Below are 16047 nucleotides of genomic sequence, written 5' to 3'. Positions count from 1 at the left end.
CTCCATCTTTCTCCGTAGCGGTACGGAGGGCTCTACCAATACTAGTTCGTCTTCATTCGCTGCCCTTACACCTTTCTCTCGTAACTCATACAATATACATCTAAAAACAGGGTTGTTCAATTGTACAATCCAAGTCTAATTATACTTATTCTGATTTATACCATACAACAAATGAAGATATATGTGTCGTTCCAGAAAATGACTGTCGCCTACGATTGTATGTAAAAGTTATAAATAAATCTAAATATGAATGTATGAGTCACATCAGCTCAGTAGGTCCCTTGTGGCTCAGGTGGTAGAGAGTGGTGCTTGCAACAATAGGGTTGTGGGTTCTATTCCCACTGGGGACCAGCACAGGGGGGAAAAGTATGAATATTTACTCTTGTAAGTTGCTTGGATAAAAGTGCTAAATGAGTGAAACATTTAATAGTGCTGTAAATATTCTGTTTCGTAATGTATGGCGTGTGAGTGTTCAGGCTAACAAATGAAAACATGAATTAAACAAAGGTAAAACATTTAATAGTGTTTCTCTTTAGGGGCAAAATGCAAGATACAATGGAAACATGAACGAGACACAACAACAACACAAAGCTTTTCAAAATGAGAACGGTAAAAAGGGACGGCCCTGTTTTCAAAAACGAACCGCTGGCACACAGACCAATTCCCATGTTTCCCGTTGAAGAGGAGACTGATTGGATTATTTGTACATTTGCTGTACTTTCACATACACTTATTGACTCACTGATGCCACATTGTAATATCATGACATGTCCTGCTTCTTTATCGCCTTGTCACACAACATGACATCTTGTCACACCGAATGACTCTCGTCAAGTGACATTTACAAAAGGAATCAGAAAACACGTTTCTCTTGAACTCCATCCTCCCACGACACCTTTCTTTTGAAAACAGGACTAGTCTCTATAGTTGTCTCTATAGAGTTGAACACAAATGTTGCATAAGAATAATGCAAATTTTTAAAAAAGAGAGAAAAACAGATATTATAGCAACTCCTTTGGTCCAACTCGAAGCATTGGTGGTATGATGTAACAGAGTTGACATACTGGTAGTGGGTCATTATTGTTTCAAGTTTGGGTATAAGGACCTAGATGGTTTACAGAGCGTAGGTTTAGAGAGTATAACTTTGGTTTGAGGCCTTGTCTACAAATTAGGTTTTTGTGACAGTGTTGGAGACTTGCCACACTACTTTCTACTGTAAATAGGAATTAGACTATAACTGGCATCAGAGAATGCTCATGAAGGCCTGATCTTAGGTAATAACAACACTTTTGACTATGCAAACTAAAAAGAATTCGGTGACCCCTGAAATGACACACATCTTTATCCGACAAATCCTCCCTCCAGAAAATATGGATGTGGCAATAAATATGGTCCATATTGGTACCCATACAAAAAAAGGAAGGTAGTTTTAAGCAGTGTGAGCAGTTATTGCTAAGAGTGATATGACATGATGTATCTGTCTGAGGGTTAATTAGAGTATAAAGTAGTAATTAGAACAGGAAGTCAAACAGTGAGAGTCTCAGCACAGCAGGAAACACAAAAAAAGAACCAGCATGCACCATTCCTCAGCCATGCAATACATTAGCATTCTAAGCAATGCCCCAACGCCACCTGTTGTGTTAAGTAACGTAGCGTGGCGTAGTCGGCAGTCCCATTCCACCTGTCTGAAGCGTTACCATCAGTTCTAGCACTGAGTAAGCTTTCATCCCTCTCATTTTCTTCTTCTTTTCTTTCATTCATTGACTTCCTTCATGAGCAAACAACATAAAAAATTCACTCTAAAAAAGTTATGTTAAAAATACCTACTAAAAACAACCCTTAGGTTAAACACCTCACACCCTTTTCACAAACACTTACTACTAACTTTCTCAAAACATCACACCTCCTACCCTTTCTCTCATTAACCTGGCTCTCCAGCCTCTCCCTTCACACCAGGGCAGAATAAGCCATCAGACAGAAGTTGAAGCTTCACCACAGGAAATTATATAAAGCCGAATAAATCAGACACATGATTAATATGCCACCCGCTAAAAAGCCGGAGAGAGACAGAACGAGAGCGACAAAGAGTGAGACCATCTATCCATCTTCGACAGCCGCAATCTCATTTGTTGTAGATTAGCCCCTCGTGGCTGTGCTACCGCGCTATCAGGGCGCCACTGGCGCGAGAATTACTGGCCTTCAAACCTTTAACTACCGCAATTAAAATGGTGTTTTCGGTAATGAGAGATTTCACAGCCACGCATCGTACATTGGATAGTTCATTAGCCCAAAGCCATGGGAGATGAGGAGGAAGTATGATGTGTTATTCATTGTCTCTGATGGAAGCTGTTGCTACTGGTTTTAATGGAAGTCCAGTCAGCATGAACAGAGGAGCACAATGTCCACAACTGTATCCAGCTCCTGTCTCTCTCTCTCTCATTCTCACTCTCTCTTGTTCCCTATCTCTGTCTCGTTCTCTCGTTCTTGCCATGTCATCTACGATCCACAATCTGATCCATCTCAGGTTTCCCGACGCATCCCACACACAACCAACCTCATCCCTGACCTCCTCCTATCTTTCTCCTGACCTCACCCGCACGCAATCCATCTCATCACAGTGCGCACGTCCTCTCTCTCAAACACACCAACACACAATATCTCACATCACCTGCTTCTACGACCCAAACCTCATACACTAGATACACTCAACATATCCAATCTCTTCTTTCTTCAAGTGACTAGCTTTCGGCACTGGGAACTGCTAGCTTTGGTTGAGGCGAAAGAAAGAAAAAGAACATGGTGGAAGTATGGTGGAAAAGGCCAAAGCGTGAGCAAGGAGGCACTAGTAAAGGAAGAGTAGAAAAAAAGATCCGGGAAGGAAAAAGTACATTCCGGCTGGTGCTATCTAGGATTACTAGGCTTAAGGGAAGGTCACGCTCGAGAAGGACCGCCAATTTGTTAAAATAAAAAGAGAGAAAGGAGGCGGGGGCAGAGAGTCGAGGCAGTGTGGCGTCAGCAGGGACTGTCTCACTTGGCTGAATTCGCAAATATGGTAGAGGCTCTAATCTATTCCCTCTGACATGAATGGCATCCCTCGTCTGTGTGTGTGTGTGTGTGTGTGTGTGTGTGTGTGTGTGTGTGTGTGTGTGTGTGTGTGTGTGTGTGTGTGTGTGTGTGTGTGTGTGTGTGTGTGTGTGTGTGTGTGTGTGTGTGTGTGTGTGTGTCGCCCCGTGCATGGGTGCTACTGGCACCCTCCACCAAAGTTAAAACTCAAGGGTGTGTGTGTTTCTTCCCTATAAAACCCACTGGAGGGGAAAGGAAATGAACCGAGACCTTCCAAAGCCACGAAGCACCTTAACTGTTATGTGGGGATAAGTGAAAAAAATCATCTGTAGAGGAAACTTTTAAACCAACCAGTTTTAGTGGACCTCAAGAACATCACTGTTGTAATCTGTTGACAAAGAACCAAACCCATGTAGTATTTTCTCTCTTTCTCCTCAGACGATTCTAAACATTCTGAACATGGTCAAGTCTGAAATGAATTCCCATGGGGCTTAATCGAGGACATAGAGATACATTAAAAACAGTGTTTTCTTATATTTGGTGGTAGGTATAGGTTTGGAAGCGGATGGATTAAACTAGGATGGCCCTGTAGTACACATCACTGTTTCCCTACAAGACTACCGGTTAACAGTCTCTCTCCCAGTTGACATTACGCGGTTGACATTTGTGATGGCTCCAAATGTCACTTTTGCCATGGCAACGGGGTTGAAAGAGGCCGGCATGGCTTGTGTTCAAATGGCATGGAGGCATCTGCGTACAGTAGTTGGAGGAGAGAGATACTCCAAGAACAAAAACATTTTGTTCAGGCACAAACGTGACAGCTCGAAGGCAGTCTGGTGAGTACCTAGAGGCCCTCGATGCTGACACAACTCTTACCGCTGTGGATCTGTGGTAGAGAACAGCTAGATGTTAACGAGGTCGGAACCCGGGTCATTGGCTTCTGCCGGTGACATTCACAGTCCACTAGCCACACACGCTAGCCAGGAGGAAGGACCAGAAGGGATTCTTATGTGGCCATTGGTTAAAAATCCTGTCCATCATGTCACAACATGTTGTGCTGTAGCTCAATGGAAGTAAGCATCTCCAATGGGATTGGAGTATGTTTAGTGCCATTAGATTGTTGCTGTTTTGAAAAAGGCTAATATGAAAAAAGCAGTGGACCTGAAATGAGTCATGACCTAAAGGTGTTTTACATGACCGATGATGGCTTGAATGGATTAAGGGATATACAATATCTTTTTGTATCATATATCCTTAGGCATGTTGAAAGAGGAGGTGATGTTGATCATGTTTTTCTATAGCTATGCTTTTTAAAGATGCCTATTTCTATTGCACATTTCCTCGTTATTACATTTCTGAAAGATGTTCGAATACAATGGGGTGAAAACGACAAACAAATAAGACAAAATGTATCATTTTGACCAAAACATTGAACAAATGTTTGTTTTTTTAAATATTTAAAAAAATACATAATACCAAATATGAAAAAGTCAAGCTTGACACATTACAATTCCCTTGTAATTTGCAAGCGCAGGCAGAGAAGCCATGTAAATTGTACTCAATTAAACAACAGCGATATGCATTAATATGTGCTGAAGCGAAATGTTATGGGTGATTCAACACGTTTACATAATGCCTTCGTCGAGGGGTGGGAGGGAGATTGTTTGGGGGTTCTGTATCAACTGTAGTTGTACTTGACATAGACCTAATTATTGATTCCCATTGCTTTAGATGGGATATGATGGGTGAGATAAAGAGCATTTTATACCCTCCATTTGTGAAGCAGAACTAACTTCAGCTTCTATAGATCTGTATGCAACTGCTTGAAATTCATACCAAATAGACTGTAGAAATGTCAACAACAAAAAATGATACAGTATCTCACACATTATTGACATTTGTACTAGGTTGACAGGTCTAGTCCAGTCTAGTGAGGCAGTGGATACATATTTGATTGTCAAACCAGAAATGGGAGATATAAACATTAGGTCAAAAATAAATATGATTTGAATCAGGCATTACGTACAGACCAATAAGGAGAAAGGAAGTGTCCATGATTTTGCTAGTTGCAGCACACAGCATGGGGGGGGGGGGAAACGTCATTTAGAAGGTTGGAAAAAAAGATAGCCAAATAGAATAAAGTGAACAAAAAAATGTACAAACTACAAAAAACAACAACTCTTAGCTGCATTAAAATTTGAAAACATTCAATTATGTACAGGCATTGTGTTGTTGGTAGTTTCACTGACCAGCAGTGCATTTGGTATTGCATTGTAACTGCCGGTTTGTAGGGCAACATGGAAAAAAGTATGTTGCAGTAGCATTCATCTCCCACAAGAGAGTACCATGTACAGTATCCAATTATTATATTGTGAGGAGCTTTGGCATCCTCTAATGACTGAGATATTTTCCTGTGAAAAGACAGGAGTTGAAAAACTTGAGGTAAAAAAATACTCTTATTAAATAGTTTTTTTTTTTATCAATAAATAATATGCTGAGTATTTCAACTGCATCTTTACATTAATGCACTGTAAACAAGTGTTAAAGTGCATTAATTCACAAAAAACGGAACTTCAATCTTCATTATTGTCTATGTGTGATCACACTGTAACAACAACAAACAACTATGGTTGGCTAAAACAGATATAACTGCGATCTAGCAGGTACAATACTTTAATACTATAATACTGTCCAGCAGAAAATGTCATGAAAAAATGTCACACACTGTTAGAAAAATATTTCAGCAGTCTTGAACACCAGCCAGTTGAAATAGTACTTCATTTGGATTTTCAATTGGGGATTGTTTTGAAGTAATATCAGTTTTGTGTTTGGGGAAAACGTATAAGTAAATAGTAATAACTCAAAATAGTCCTGCAGTACTATTCTAAATCCAGTAGATACCAAACTACTTTTAAAGCAAAGAAGTGAACATAAATGTTCTTGCATACCACATGAACCAATACTGCACAGCAATATCCGCATGTTTCAACATTATTTCATTTGGGTTCAGAACATTAACTGAGTCCAGATGTTATCAAAATATATATTTTTTTATTCTTCAGTTTTTAAACTTCGTTTTAGTTATTTTTTAGAATACACCGTATTGGGCTATTTGTATCCATAAATAGATAGTTGTCACGTGTGATTCCTCTCCGGCCTCTAGGTCACCAGGCTGCTCGTTAAGGCACCATCGTTATGCGCATTAGCGCATAAAGACACTCACCTGGACTCCATCACCTCCTTGATTACCTGCCCTATATATTTCCCTCGCTTTGGTTCTTTCCCCATTGTTTCTGTTTCTTGTAGGTGCGTTGTTTGTGTTCTGTATTATGTTACATTTATTGATTAAAACACACTCCCTGAACTTGCCCCCTGACTCCCAGCGCACTCGCTACAATAGTAAAGCTACAAAATAGCCAATGCAATGATATTCTGCTTTGGTTTGATCACATTGTGGGCTCGAGGCTATGGAAATATATCCCTGGGATTCAAAGATCATTATGAAGCCATATTTCCAGTACTTATTTTCTGTGCAACTGCGGTTGCTTTACTGTATACAGTAAAGCATATATACAAATATATTTGTCTGGGACTAATACAGACAGACAATACTAAAACTTATTGTGTAAAGTAATATCTTGGTGGTAGGTTAAAAAAAAAAATGTTTTAACTGAAAAGCACCTTCAATTGGAATTTATTTCCCAATAACTGTACTTTGATTAGATTTCAAGCTTGACAAGTTTCGGCTTTATTTGTGTGCAAGATACTGTAGGCTTGGTTGAAAATATAGAATAAGAAGTTGGACTCCGAAAACGGGGTGACACTACAAAGTTTGTCTAATTACGTGTACCTCAACAGAGATATTCCGTCAGTGGAACTTCAGAGAATCGAATATCCGAGAGATGAAACTTGGACTCTTTCCAATTCTGGGCTGTCGGTGGAGTGTTACACAAGAAAGCAGAAATACATCTCTAAGGACAGACAGAAAGACACACAGAGACATTAAAGAACAAAACATACAGTAATGTCTAAAAAAGATAATCAAACAATTAGTCATTTTCAGTGAGTCAATTGTGACTCACTGAGAGTCACTGATATCTCTCCTGTTCTCTTGTTTTTTTCTTATTTGATTCTGAACACTCTAGATTGATCCTATTCGCTCGGTAACGCTCTTAAAACACTCCTACTCAAGTGATTCTCTTGAACGTTACAAAAATAATTTTGGTGGTATTCATGCTCATAGGCCTATGGCACAGTAATACATTTGGTAATGATGTTGATTCACTGATGTGTTCCGTCCACTTCTTCGAACCCCCATTCAGTTGATCATCTACGAAAGGCACCTATTTGGCATTATAGTCACAAGGGCAGGTATAAGGCTTGCCATCATTGCCCAGCCATCTTCTCTTTCTAATGTAAACCCCTTCTAAAAGGTGTCGTGTCAAATCGTTCCAAAGTTCCAAAAACGTATTTGTGTTTCTAACACTGGGGGTGGCCAACCCTGTTTTCAGTCTCTCGTTATATCCCATATCGCACGCGAAAATCTGGACTTTTAGTCTTTTACGTGTACACTTTAGTAAGCCAGAAATAAAAGTGTCTCTTTCTCATTATAAGGTTAAAACAACATATAGTTTTTTTTACATAAAGTCTTTCAGAATCAATCATCTGTTTACATATTTGGAGCATATTGCTTGTGGTAGCTCTTGTGGGGTAACATTCTTATGGAGTGATGTCATCACCAATATTCTTAGTGACATCATCAAAGGGGGACATTGTTATTATTACTAGGCCATTACTTCTTCCTCTCTAGGTAGTTGGAGGGGACCCAGCCCTTGCGGGGGTGCAGGGCATCTTGGACCTGGCAGTACCACCACCCGTTGGGGTTCCTGTCTAGAACCTCCAGGCAGGTGCCCTCAGGGAAGCCCATGGTCTCATCGTCCCCCCGGTAGTCAGCGATGGAAACATATACCTCCCTCCCCAGGTTGTTATGGATCAGCTGGCTCTTCTCGATAGGCTTGGGCCTGACTGTGGTTACGGGGATACCATTACGCTGCACAACAACCCCAACCCTGCTCAAGGCGTCCGTCCCGCCACCGGCACCAAATCGTTCCGCCGAAGACCCCCTGGTGGTGATAGAGCGCTCTGAGGGTCTCGATCGGGTCTCGACTGTGACGGGTTGCGCACGCACTGCGTTGAAAGAGGAGTTACGGCGCACGCCGAGGGTAGCGGAACCGGAGCGGTACTGGTCGGTACGATACTGGTTGTGGGCGGCCAATGACTCGTTCCGCCTCAGGGAACTCGTCATGTAGTGTTGACTGTCCATGGCGGGCTGTGGCACAGACACGAACACGGACTGGGGTCTGACGGCGGACTGCGGTCTCACCCCACCGTTCCTCATTCTCACAGCTCCGTTAACCAGCACAGCCGGCTTGGAGAAGCCCCCCGGAGGCTTGGAGGGGATGGGGGGAATGTTCCTCGATCTCAGACCCCCTGGGGTGTTGTGTACCTGGTGGTGGTTGGTGAGTCCCTGGAGGTTGATGTCGTTGAGCGCCAGCACGCGCTGCTCATTCTTCTCCAGGCTGTTGGACTTGCTCCCGGTGCCGCTGCCCGACCCAGAGCGCTGCCCGTCAGACTCGGACCCACCGCCGCCGTCCCTCCCTTGGTGGATGGGCTCCAGGTAGAAGGTGGGCGCCCAGCCTTCCTCGTCCCGCCAACGAATGTACCACCAGCCACTCTCCTGCCTCTCCAGGACCTCCACCTCCACCCCAGGTGGAAAGCTCAGCTCTGACTCCTGGACCTTGTCGTAGGCGTCTGTGGTCCGGTATAGGTTGAACCCCTCCAGATCAGAATCTCCCCGGCTCCCCTTGGAGTAGATGGAAGAGAGGTCTGAGGTGCTGTTGCGGGAAGAATGGGAGTCCTCCGACGAGATGACAGAGGACGTCTCTGTGTCTTTGAGCCCATGGACGGTATGCCGGAGTTGTCCCGTGGGCCTCAACTGGCGTCTCAGGGAAGTGATGTCCATCCTCTCAGAGCACTGTGGCTCTGACTTGGTGGTGAGCAGAGGTTTAGGCCTCACTGAGGGCTTGAGCTTGGTGGAGGGGCTCTGGCCTATCCTTTGCTCCACCGTCCGGATGCCTGGAGGTCTCCTGGAACCTCTACCTGATTCGTCTGAGGACGACCTGGGGCTGGTGTCGGCTTTGGCTAAGGACTGGCTCCGGCTCAGCTCTGGGGCGACCTTCTTCAATGGCTTTCCCCCTGCTAGAGGTGAAGATCCTGAGGGTTTGCGGGGTACAGTCGAGGAGTGGTAGATCCTTGGGGAGTTGGAACCGCCGCAGCCTTTGGCCGAAGCCCCTTCATCACCACTACTGCGCCTGAAGCCATCATTCTCATAGATACATTCCTCCTTGGCCATCTCTTCAACGGACCTGAAGGACCTTCTTCTATAGCTGATAATCACAGGGGAGGTCTTGCAGACCGGAGGAGAACTACGGTACTTCTCATAGACCACATTGTTGATTTTCACCTCCAGGGGGCGATGTATTGTCTCTCCCTTCAGGGAATCTGTGTCTGACTCGCCCTCGCATCCAACGGCGGGAATGTCGTATTCAGGTTCCTCGTATACTGCGGGCCGACTAGGGAATTCTGGGGCTTTGGACGATGAGGAGATGGAGTGACTGGGTGAAGGTGAGGGCGTCTCCTCTGAGTCTTGCTTTTTGACGGGTGGAGCTGGGGGCGGGACTTTGGGGCGAGTAAGCGTGCTGGTTCGTCGGCTGAGGTTGGGCTTCTTGCGTTTGTCGATGTAGGAGCAGGGGGCCCAACCCTCCGTCTCCCCGATCTGGACATACCACCAGCCCCCGGAGTTCTTCTCTATAACCTACAGAGAAGACAGGTGGGAAGATAACCAACAGTCAGATACACACTTGATGGAACTATCGCTTTACAATAAATATTCAGTCTCACTTGAATTTCACACTGATGAAAATATTATTTTTGAACATAGTATTTTTATAACAATGGGTCCTGGTCAAAAGTAGTGCACTATAAAGGGAATAGGGTGCCATTTTGGAAGCAGACAATGTTTCTCATACATGTAGATCTCTTGGGCGTTGTGGTTATACAGATGTAGGATCTTAATTTGATCACCCTGCTGCAGGAGAACTTGGAATTTATAATGCATAGGGAGAGGGTCAGAGTAATAGTGTCCTACTTCTCTACTGCTGTTCTCTCCCTCTAACATCTCCTCCACTATCACACCATAATTCTCCCCATTTATAGATGTTGGACCTTCATTTGATCACCCTGTTGCAGGACAACTTTCCTGCAATGCAATACATTGTGTATTTGAGATTTTAAAATGCTTCTGAAGGGATATTTCCATTTTGAAATTTCAAATGTACAAAAATGTATATTAATTATAATCCACATAATATAATCCCAATGTCCTGTTGTTGCAGGATTATTTTCCTGCTGTAGAAAACTTGCTCAAATTAAAATCCTACATCCTACATATTTCGGGTATCATCCCTTGTCACCTTAGTTAGCTTTGTTTTCTTTATTATTTTGGTTGGGTCAGGGTGTGACGAGGGTGGTATGTGTGTTTTTGTCTTGTCTTGTTTTTTTTGTATATCTATGGGGTTTTGGTTTGTCTAGGTAAATGTAGGTCTATGGTGGCCTCAAATGGTTCCCAATCAGAGCAACATTGTCTCTGATTGGGGATCCTATTTAGGTTGCCATTTTTCCATTTTGGTTTGGTGGGTTATTGTCTATGTGTAGTTGAACGTCAGCACTTGTGTTTATAGCTTCACGTTCGGTTTGTTCGTTGGTTTAATGCTCTTCGTTTAAATGAAGAAGAATGTATTCATCTCACGCTGCGCCTTGGTCTCCTCGTTATGACCAATGTGACATGCTTGGTGCGGCGGTTAGAGAAATCAAAACAAAAGCTCCCTTCTTCTAACGTCAAATGTCCACCCTGACATCCAGTTGGCCTCTATGCAGTATTTTGCAAGCATCATCAAAATGAACAGACCGTCAAGGCCATATCTATGCAGCTTCAGCAGTTGTGTCGCTGGTGAGCTGTCAGGTGTCATTAATATTTAATGTGCTCAGACAGATTTCAATACCGACATATGTACAGCAATTCTGAGCATAGAGATAGATCATATAGACGGTAGCCTATCCATCCATCCAGAAACTAAATATCTGTATAGATACTGTATCTCTATGATTCTGGGTGCTTACGTCAGCTTTTTGTCCTCCACGGAAACTGATGCCATCAGAGATGCAGGACTGGAACTCTGCGATGGTGTAGTACTCCGCTTCCACAGTAGGGGGCTCTGGTGGCTTGGGTAACTGGAAGCCCTGCACAAACAAGAGGAATAGAAAAAGAAGCAATCTTGAGTTCAATGTTCTATGTTTATGTGTAAAAAAAAACGTTTTCTGATACATACTGTATTTGAAAGTGACTTACCAGATTTGTTTCTCTTCTAGGAGGGGGTTTTTGTCGGAGGTTGGGAGAGCCTAATGAATGGAATCATAGATTAGCCTCATTTACTGTCAAATGTAGAAATGATAGAAGTGCAATTAGAAGTCTATTGTACACACATAACAGACGAGTACAAACCTTAGTATATCCGTAAAACCCCAATCAAAATGTTATATCACTCAGCACTATATATGTTTTTATGGCATTTTATTACACCCAAATATTAGTCACACAAATATATCCCAGCACCCAAATATTAGTCAAATAGATATTTATTAGTCGAGTAAATAGTCTAATTTGAATCACCATACAACTCCATAATCGATGACACTCACCTATCGACACTCTGTGTGGAGCGACACGTGCTACAGCAGGGGAACCAGGTTCTGTCTTCCCCTTACTGTCCTGTAGAGGGCCACTAGCACCAGGGCCCAGGCTAGGACTGGAGGTACCCATCCCAGATCCAGTACTCAGCCCAGGACTCGGACCTGGGCCGTGGTCGGGGCTGGGGTTATAACCTGGGGCATAGGGCATGGGCAGGCTGATCTCACTCTTGGAGATGTGGCGCTCAGGACTGGTGGAATCTCCATCCGTTTGGACATCCTTTGAATCAAATCAAACATTATTTCAAATGCATTTAAAATGGCAACACACTTCACAGTAAAAGAAAAACGATACAATACAAGACATGAATAAAAAAAAAGCTAATAAAATAGAAAAAAGTGCTTTAAAAAGTTAAAAAGCTGGGCCTCCCGGGTGGCGCAGTGGTCTAAGGCACTTCTGGGTTCGAGCCCGAGCTCTGCCGCAGCCAGCTGCGACCGGGAGGTTCATGGAGCGACGCACAATTGGCCCAGCGTCATCTGGGTTAGGGAGGGTTTGGCCGGCAGGGATATCCTTGTCTCATCGCGCACTAAGGACTTCTGTGGCGGGCCGGGCACAGTGCACGCTGACCAGGTCACGAGGTGTACGGTTTCATCCGACATATTGGTGCGGCTGGCTTCCGGGTTGAATGTGCGCTGTGTCAAGAAGCAGTACGGCTTGGTTGGGTCGTGTTTCGGGGGACGCATGGCTCTTGACCTTCACCTCTCCTGAGTCCATACAGGAGTTGCAGCAATAAGACAGTAACTACTACCAATTGGATACCACGAAATTGGGGAGAAAAGAAAAATAGATAAAAAGATAAAAAAAATAGATAAAAAAAGAAAAAGCTAAAAGTTCAATCAAATGAAATCTTAAGTTAAAAGTGAAATCTTAAAACCTTACTTTCTCACTGCTGGACTTCTTCTGGAGCAGGTTGCTGATCTCCATGATGTTGCCGATGATCTCCACAGGGCCTGTCGGGGTCTTCTTCCTGCCCGAGGATGAGAAGTCCTCCTTCATCTTCTTCAGGTATGAGGCTGGGGCCCAGCCCTCCTTCCCCAGGTACCTAGCAGGAGAATGGGAGTTTACTCACCGGTCAAATAGTAACCCTTACCGGTCAAATAGTAACCCTTACCGGTCAAATAGTAACCCTTACCGGTCAAATAGTAACCCTTACCGGTCAAATAGTAACCCTTACCGGTCAAAAAGTAACCCTCACCGGTCAAATAGTAACCCTTACCGGTCAAATAGTAACTCTTACCGGTCAAATAGTAACCCTCACCGGTCAAATAGTAACCCTCACCGGTCAAATAGTAACCCTTACCGGTCAAATAGTAACCCTCACCGGTCAAATAGTAACCCTTACCGGTCAAATGGTAACCCTCACCGGTCAAATAGTAACCCTTACCGGTCAAATAGTAACCCTTACCGGTCAAATGGTAACCCTTACCGGTCAAATGGTAACCCTTACCGGTCAAATGGTAACCCTTACCGGTCAAATGGTAACCCTTACCGGTCAAATAGTAACCCTTACCAGTCAATTAGTAACCCTTAACGGTCAAAAAGTGCGTTGTGTGTTGGCGTCAAAGTGTAATTACTTCCACTTTATGTCCGTCAGTAATAACACTGGTACATCAGCAGTAAAACATGAGGGAGTCTTTATTTTGTTTCTTCTCCCACTGACTGTCTACGACCACTAGATGTCCTCATACACATAGAAGATTCTGAGCAGGGGGACGGCTCATATTAATTTCTGGAAGGGAGTCAGGGGAATGCTATCAAGGTAACCATGCGTTTCATGTGTGCGACACCATTCAATTGATTCCGTCCTCCCCTGTCTAGGTGCCTCCGGCTGCCTGTGGTCTGTGGATTATATATGAGAGATGGAACAGGAGAGATGTAAACAGGACTGTTCTGCAAGCCAGAGCAGAGTCCAGAGTAGCATGTGGTAATCATCAGCTGGAGAGTGGAGCTCACAAGGCTTTCGGGGCCATGAGGAAGCTACAAACAACAGGCCAGGAAATGCACATTTACTGAGCATGCAACACACTCTGTCGCTCTTCCACCGAACAGGTCACACACAACGCGTTCACCGGATCTCATTCAACAGATGAGATGGACCTCAGCCTTGATCACATCTCTGAAAATAATGATAGAAACGCTCTCTCTGGGGACTCATTTCATTAGAGTGTGAGAAAATGTACATTAACGTTTGGTCCGATTCCAATATGGTCATTCACTCACTTCCCTAGCCTGTAGGTCCTGTTGAAGGGAGTGAAGGATTTAATTGGAATTGGAACTGGGCCCATCCAACATAAAATCACTAATAGGTGTGAATTCTTAACCGAAGCAATGTTTTCCATTGGCTAAGGTCCCTCCACAGTAAGGACAAATGGGAGGAGGTGATGCTCACCTGATGTACCACCAGCCCTCCAGGTTCTTTTGGATGACCTCCACGGTGACCCCTTTCTCAAAGCCGATCTCGTCCTTCCCCTGGCTGGCGTACGGCTGCACCGTCGTGTACTTCTCTTCTACACGGGTCGATGGAAGGAAGGACAGAGAAAGGAAGGAGAGAATCAACATTTCTGTTCAGTAAATCCCAGTCATGAACCCGTTGGAGAACTCCCCTTGAATGTCCCAGTCAAGAGATATCTACTGCAACAACCAAAGTATTTCAATCAATTAATGTTCTCTTAGAAAGCAACACAGAGGTAAAAGTATCGGGAATCACCCAGTTAGCCATTTTATCTGTTTTATTTTTTCAAGCCAGCATGCATACCCTGACTGTATCCGTTCCAATCGTATCCTCCGATACAAACACAAAACAGCACCCTCTACTGGCCAAACCTCTCATCACATCCACAACACTCTCAAAACCTTCCTTATCACAGCTAGAATGTGACAGAGGCAACCCAGCCAGGACCAAAAATACCAAGGGGGGTGAGTACTTTCACAAGCCACTGTAAACACTGTTGAGTGAACAACACTGCGGACTGGATCCCTTTGAAATGGCTGCAGCGCTCCGGAGCGGCAGTATGGAGCTGGAGCCTCCCTGTTGGAGATAAGGAACCTGTGGAAGCTCTCTGATCTTTATCTGGCTACACTTGGAGACAAGGGAAATCCCCGCAGCCACTCTAGAGTGGGATGATCCGTAGGGGGATTCAACTACTGTGGGAAAAGCCAAGTGTAAGTATGAGGGGTAGTAGTGGGGGGTAGATAGATAGGGCCACTTTAAGCAGCTGTTGCTTCAATGTGTTGGATATACAGGGGCATGGGAGGGAAGGGGGATAAAGACAGGGAGAGAATCGAAGTTGGTCCAGAGTGAGAATGGCTTGTGACTCAAATTATCCCCTATATTACCCCATATAGTGCACTACATTTGACTATGTCAATAGCAGTGCAATATGCAATAAATAGTGCACTATAGGATGACTATAGTGCCATTTGGGACACACCCAATGTGTCCCTGGGTGGGATGGGGGAGTGAGGAGAGGAATTTCAGAGGTGTGAACGTGTGTGTGTGTCAGTCTGTTTACAAAGTGTGGGGTGTGGTGAGGTTTTAGTCGGAACACATTCTACTGCTGCCTGTCATTCCAGAGGGAGCCGAGGGGCTTGGGTCAATTATAGAGAGCTGTAAGGAATGTCTAGGGGCTTTGGGCCTGGGTAGCACAGGGAGTGTGTGTAGGTTGGGTGTGTGTGTGTGTGTGGTTGAGGATGGCTGAGTACTTGCAGGTGGAAAGGGAATACGGTGTGGGTTTGTGTCAGTGTGTGTGTGTGTGTGTGTGTGTGTGTGTGTGTGTGTGTGTGTGTGTGTGTGTGTGTGTGTGTGTGTGTGTGTGTGTGTGTGTGTGTGTGTGTGTGTGTGTGTGTGTGTGTGTGTGTATTCAAACATACGTATCATGTGTGTGAGCATGCTCTCTGGACATGTACTGTATGCGTACGTGTGTCTCACACTGTCTTAGTGAGTGTTTGACCAGTCAGCTGGGCCCAAAGCCCCAAACAGTGAGTTGAGAAGGAAGTTATCAGCACACTCCCATAAATCACATTAGACTCTGCTGTAACTGATCCCGTTCTCTAGACATACAGACAGAGGAACAGGGTGGAGGAGACTGGATAGAGTGTTTGACCCAACGACTCGCCCT

General features: G+C 44.3%; 1 protein-coding gene across 5 annotated transcripts in view; it reads right to left on the bottom strand.

The window, feature by feature from the left end:
• Positions 1–497: 497 nt before the first annotated feature.
• LOC118364812 (SH3 and PX domain-containing protein 2A-like) overlaps positions 498–16047 on the bottom strand; it is a 75201-nt gene continuing 59651 nt past the window's right edge. For all 5 annotated transcript variants that reach the window (XM_052490293.1, XM_052490294.1, XM_052490296.1 and 2 more), the window contains 6 exons: positions 14319–14436; positions 12809–12971; positions 11881–12148; positions 11531–11580; positions 11302–11421; positions 498–9937 (listed from right to left, as the gene is read on the bottom strand). In XM_052490293.1, coding sequence (XP_052346253.1) covers positions 7856–9937; positions 11302–11421; positions 11531–11580; positions 11881–12148; positions 12809–12971; positions 14319–14436 — 2801 coding nt within the window. In that variant the 3' untranslated portion in view covers positions 498–7855. The remainder of the gene's footprint in view (positions 9938–11301; positions 11422–11530; positions 11581–11880; positions 12149–12808; positions 12972–14318; positions 14437–16047) is intronic.

This window comes from Oncorhynchus keta, chromosome 32, assembly GCF_023373465.1.
Source record: "Oncorhynchus keta strain PuntledgeMale-10-30-2019 chromosome 32, Oket_V2, whole genome shotgun sequence".
Classification (NCBI taxonomy): Eukaryota; Metazoa; Chordata; class Actinopteri; order Salmoniformes; family Salmonidae; genus Oncorhynchus; species Oncorhynchus keta.
Note: the sequence above shows the minus strand (reverse complement) of the source record. Positions and strands in the feature narration are given on the sequence as shown.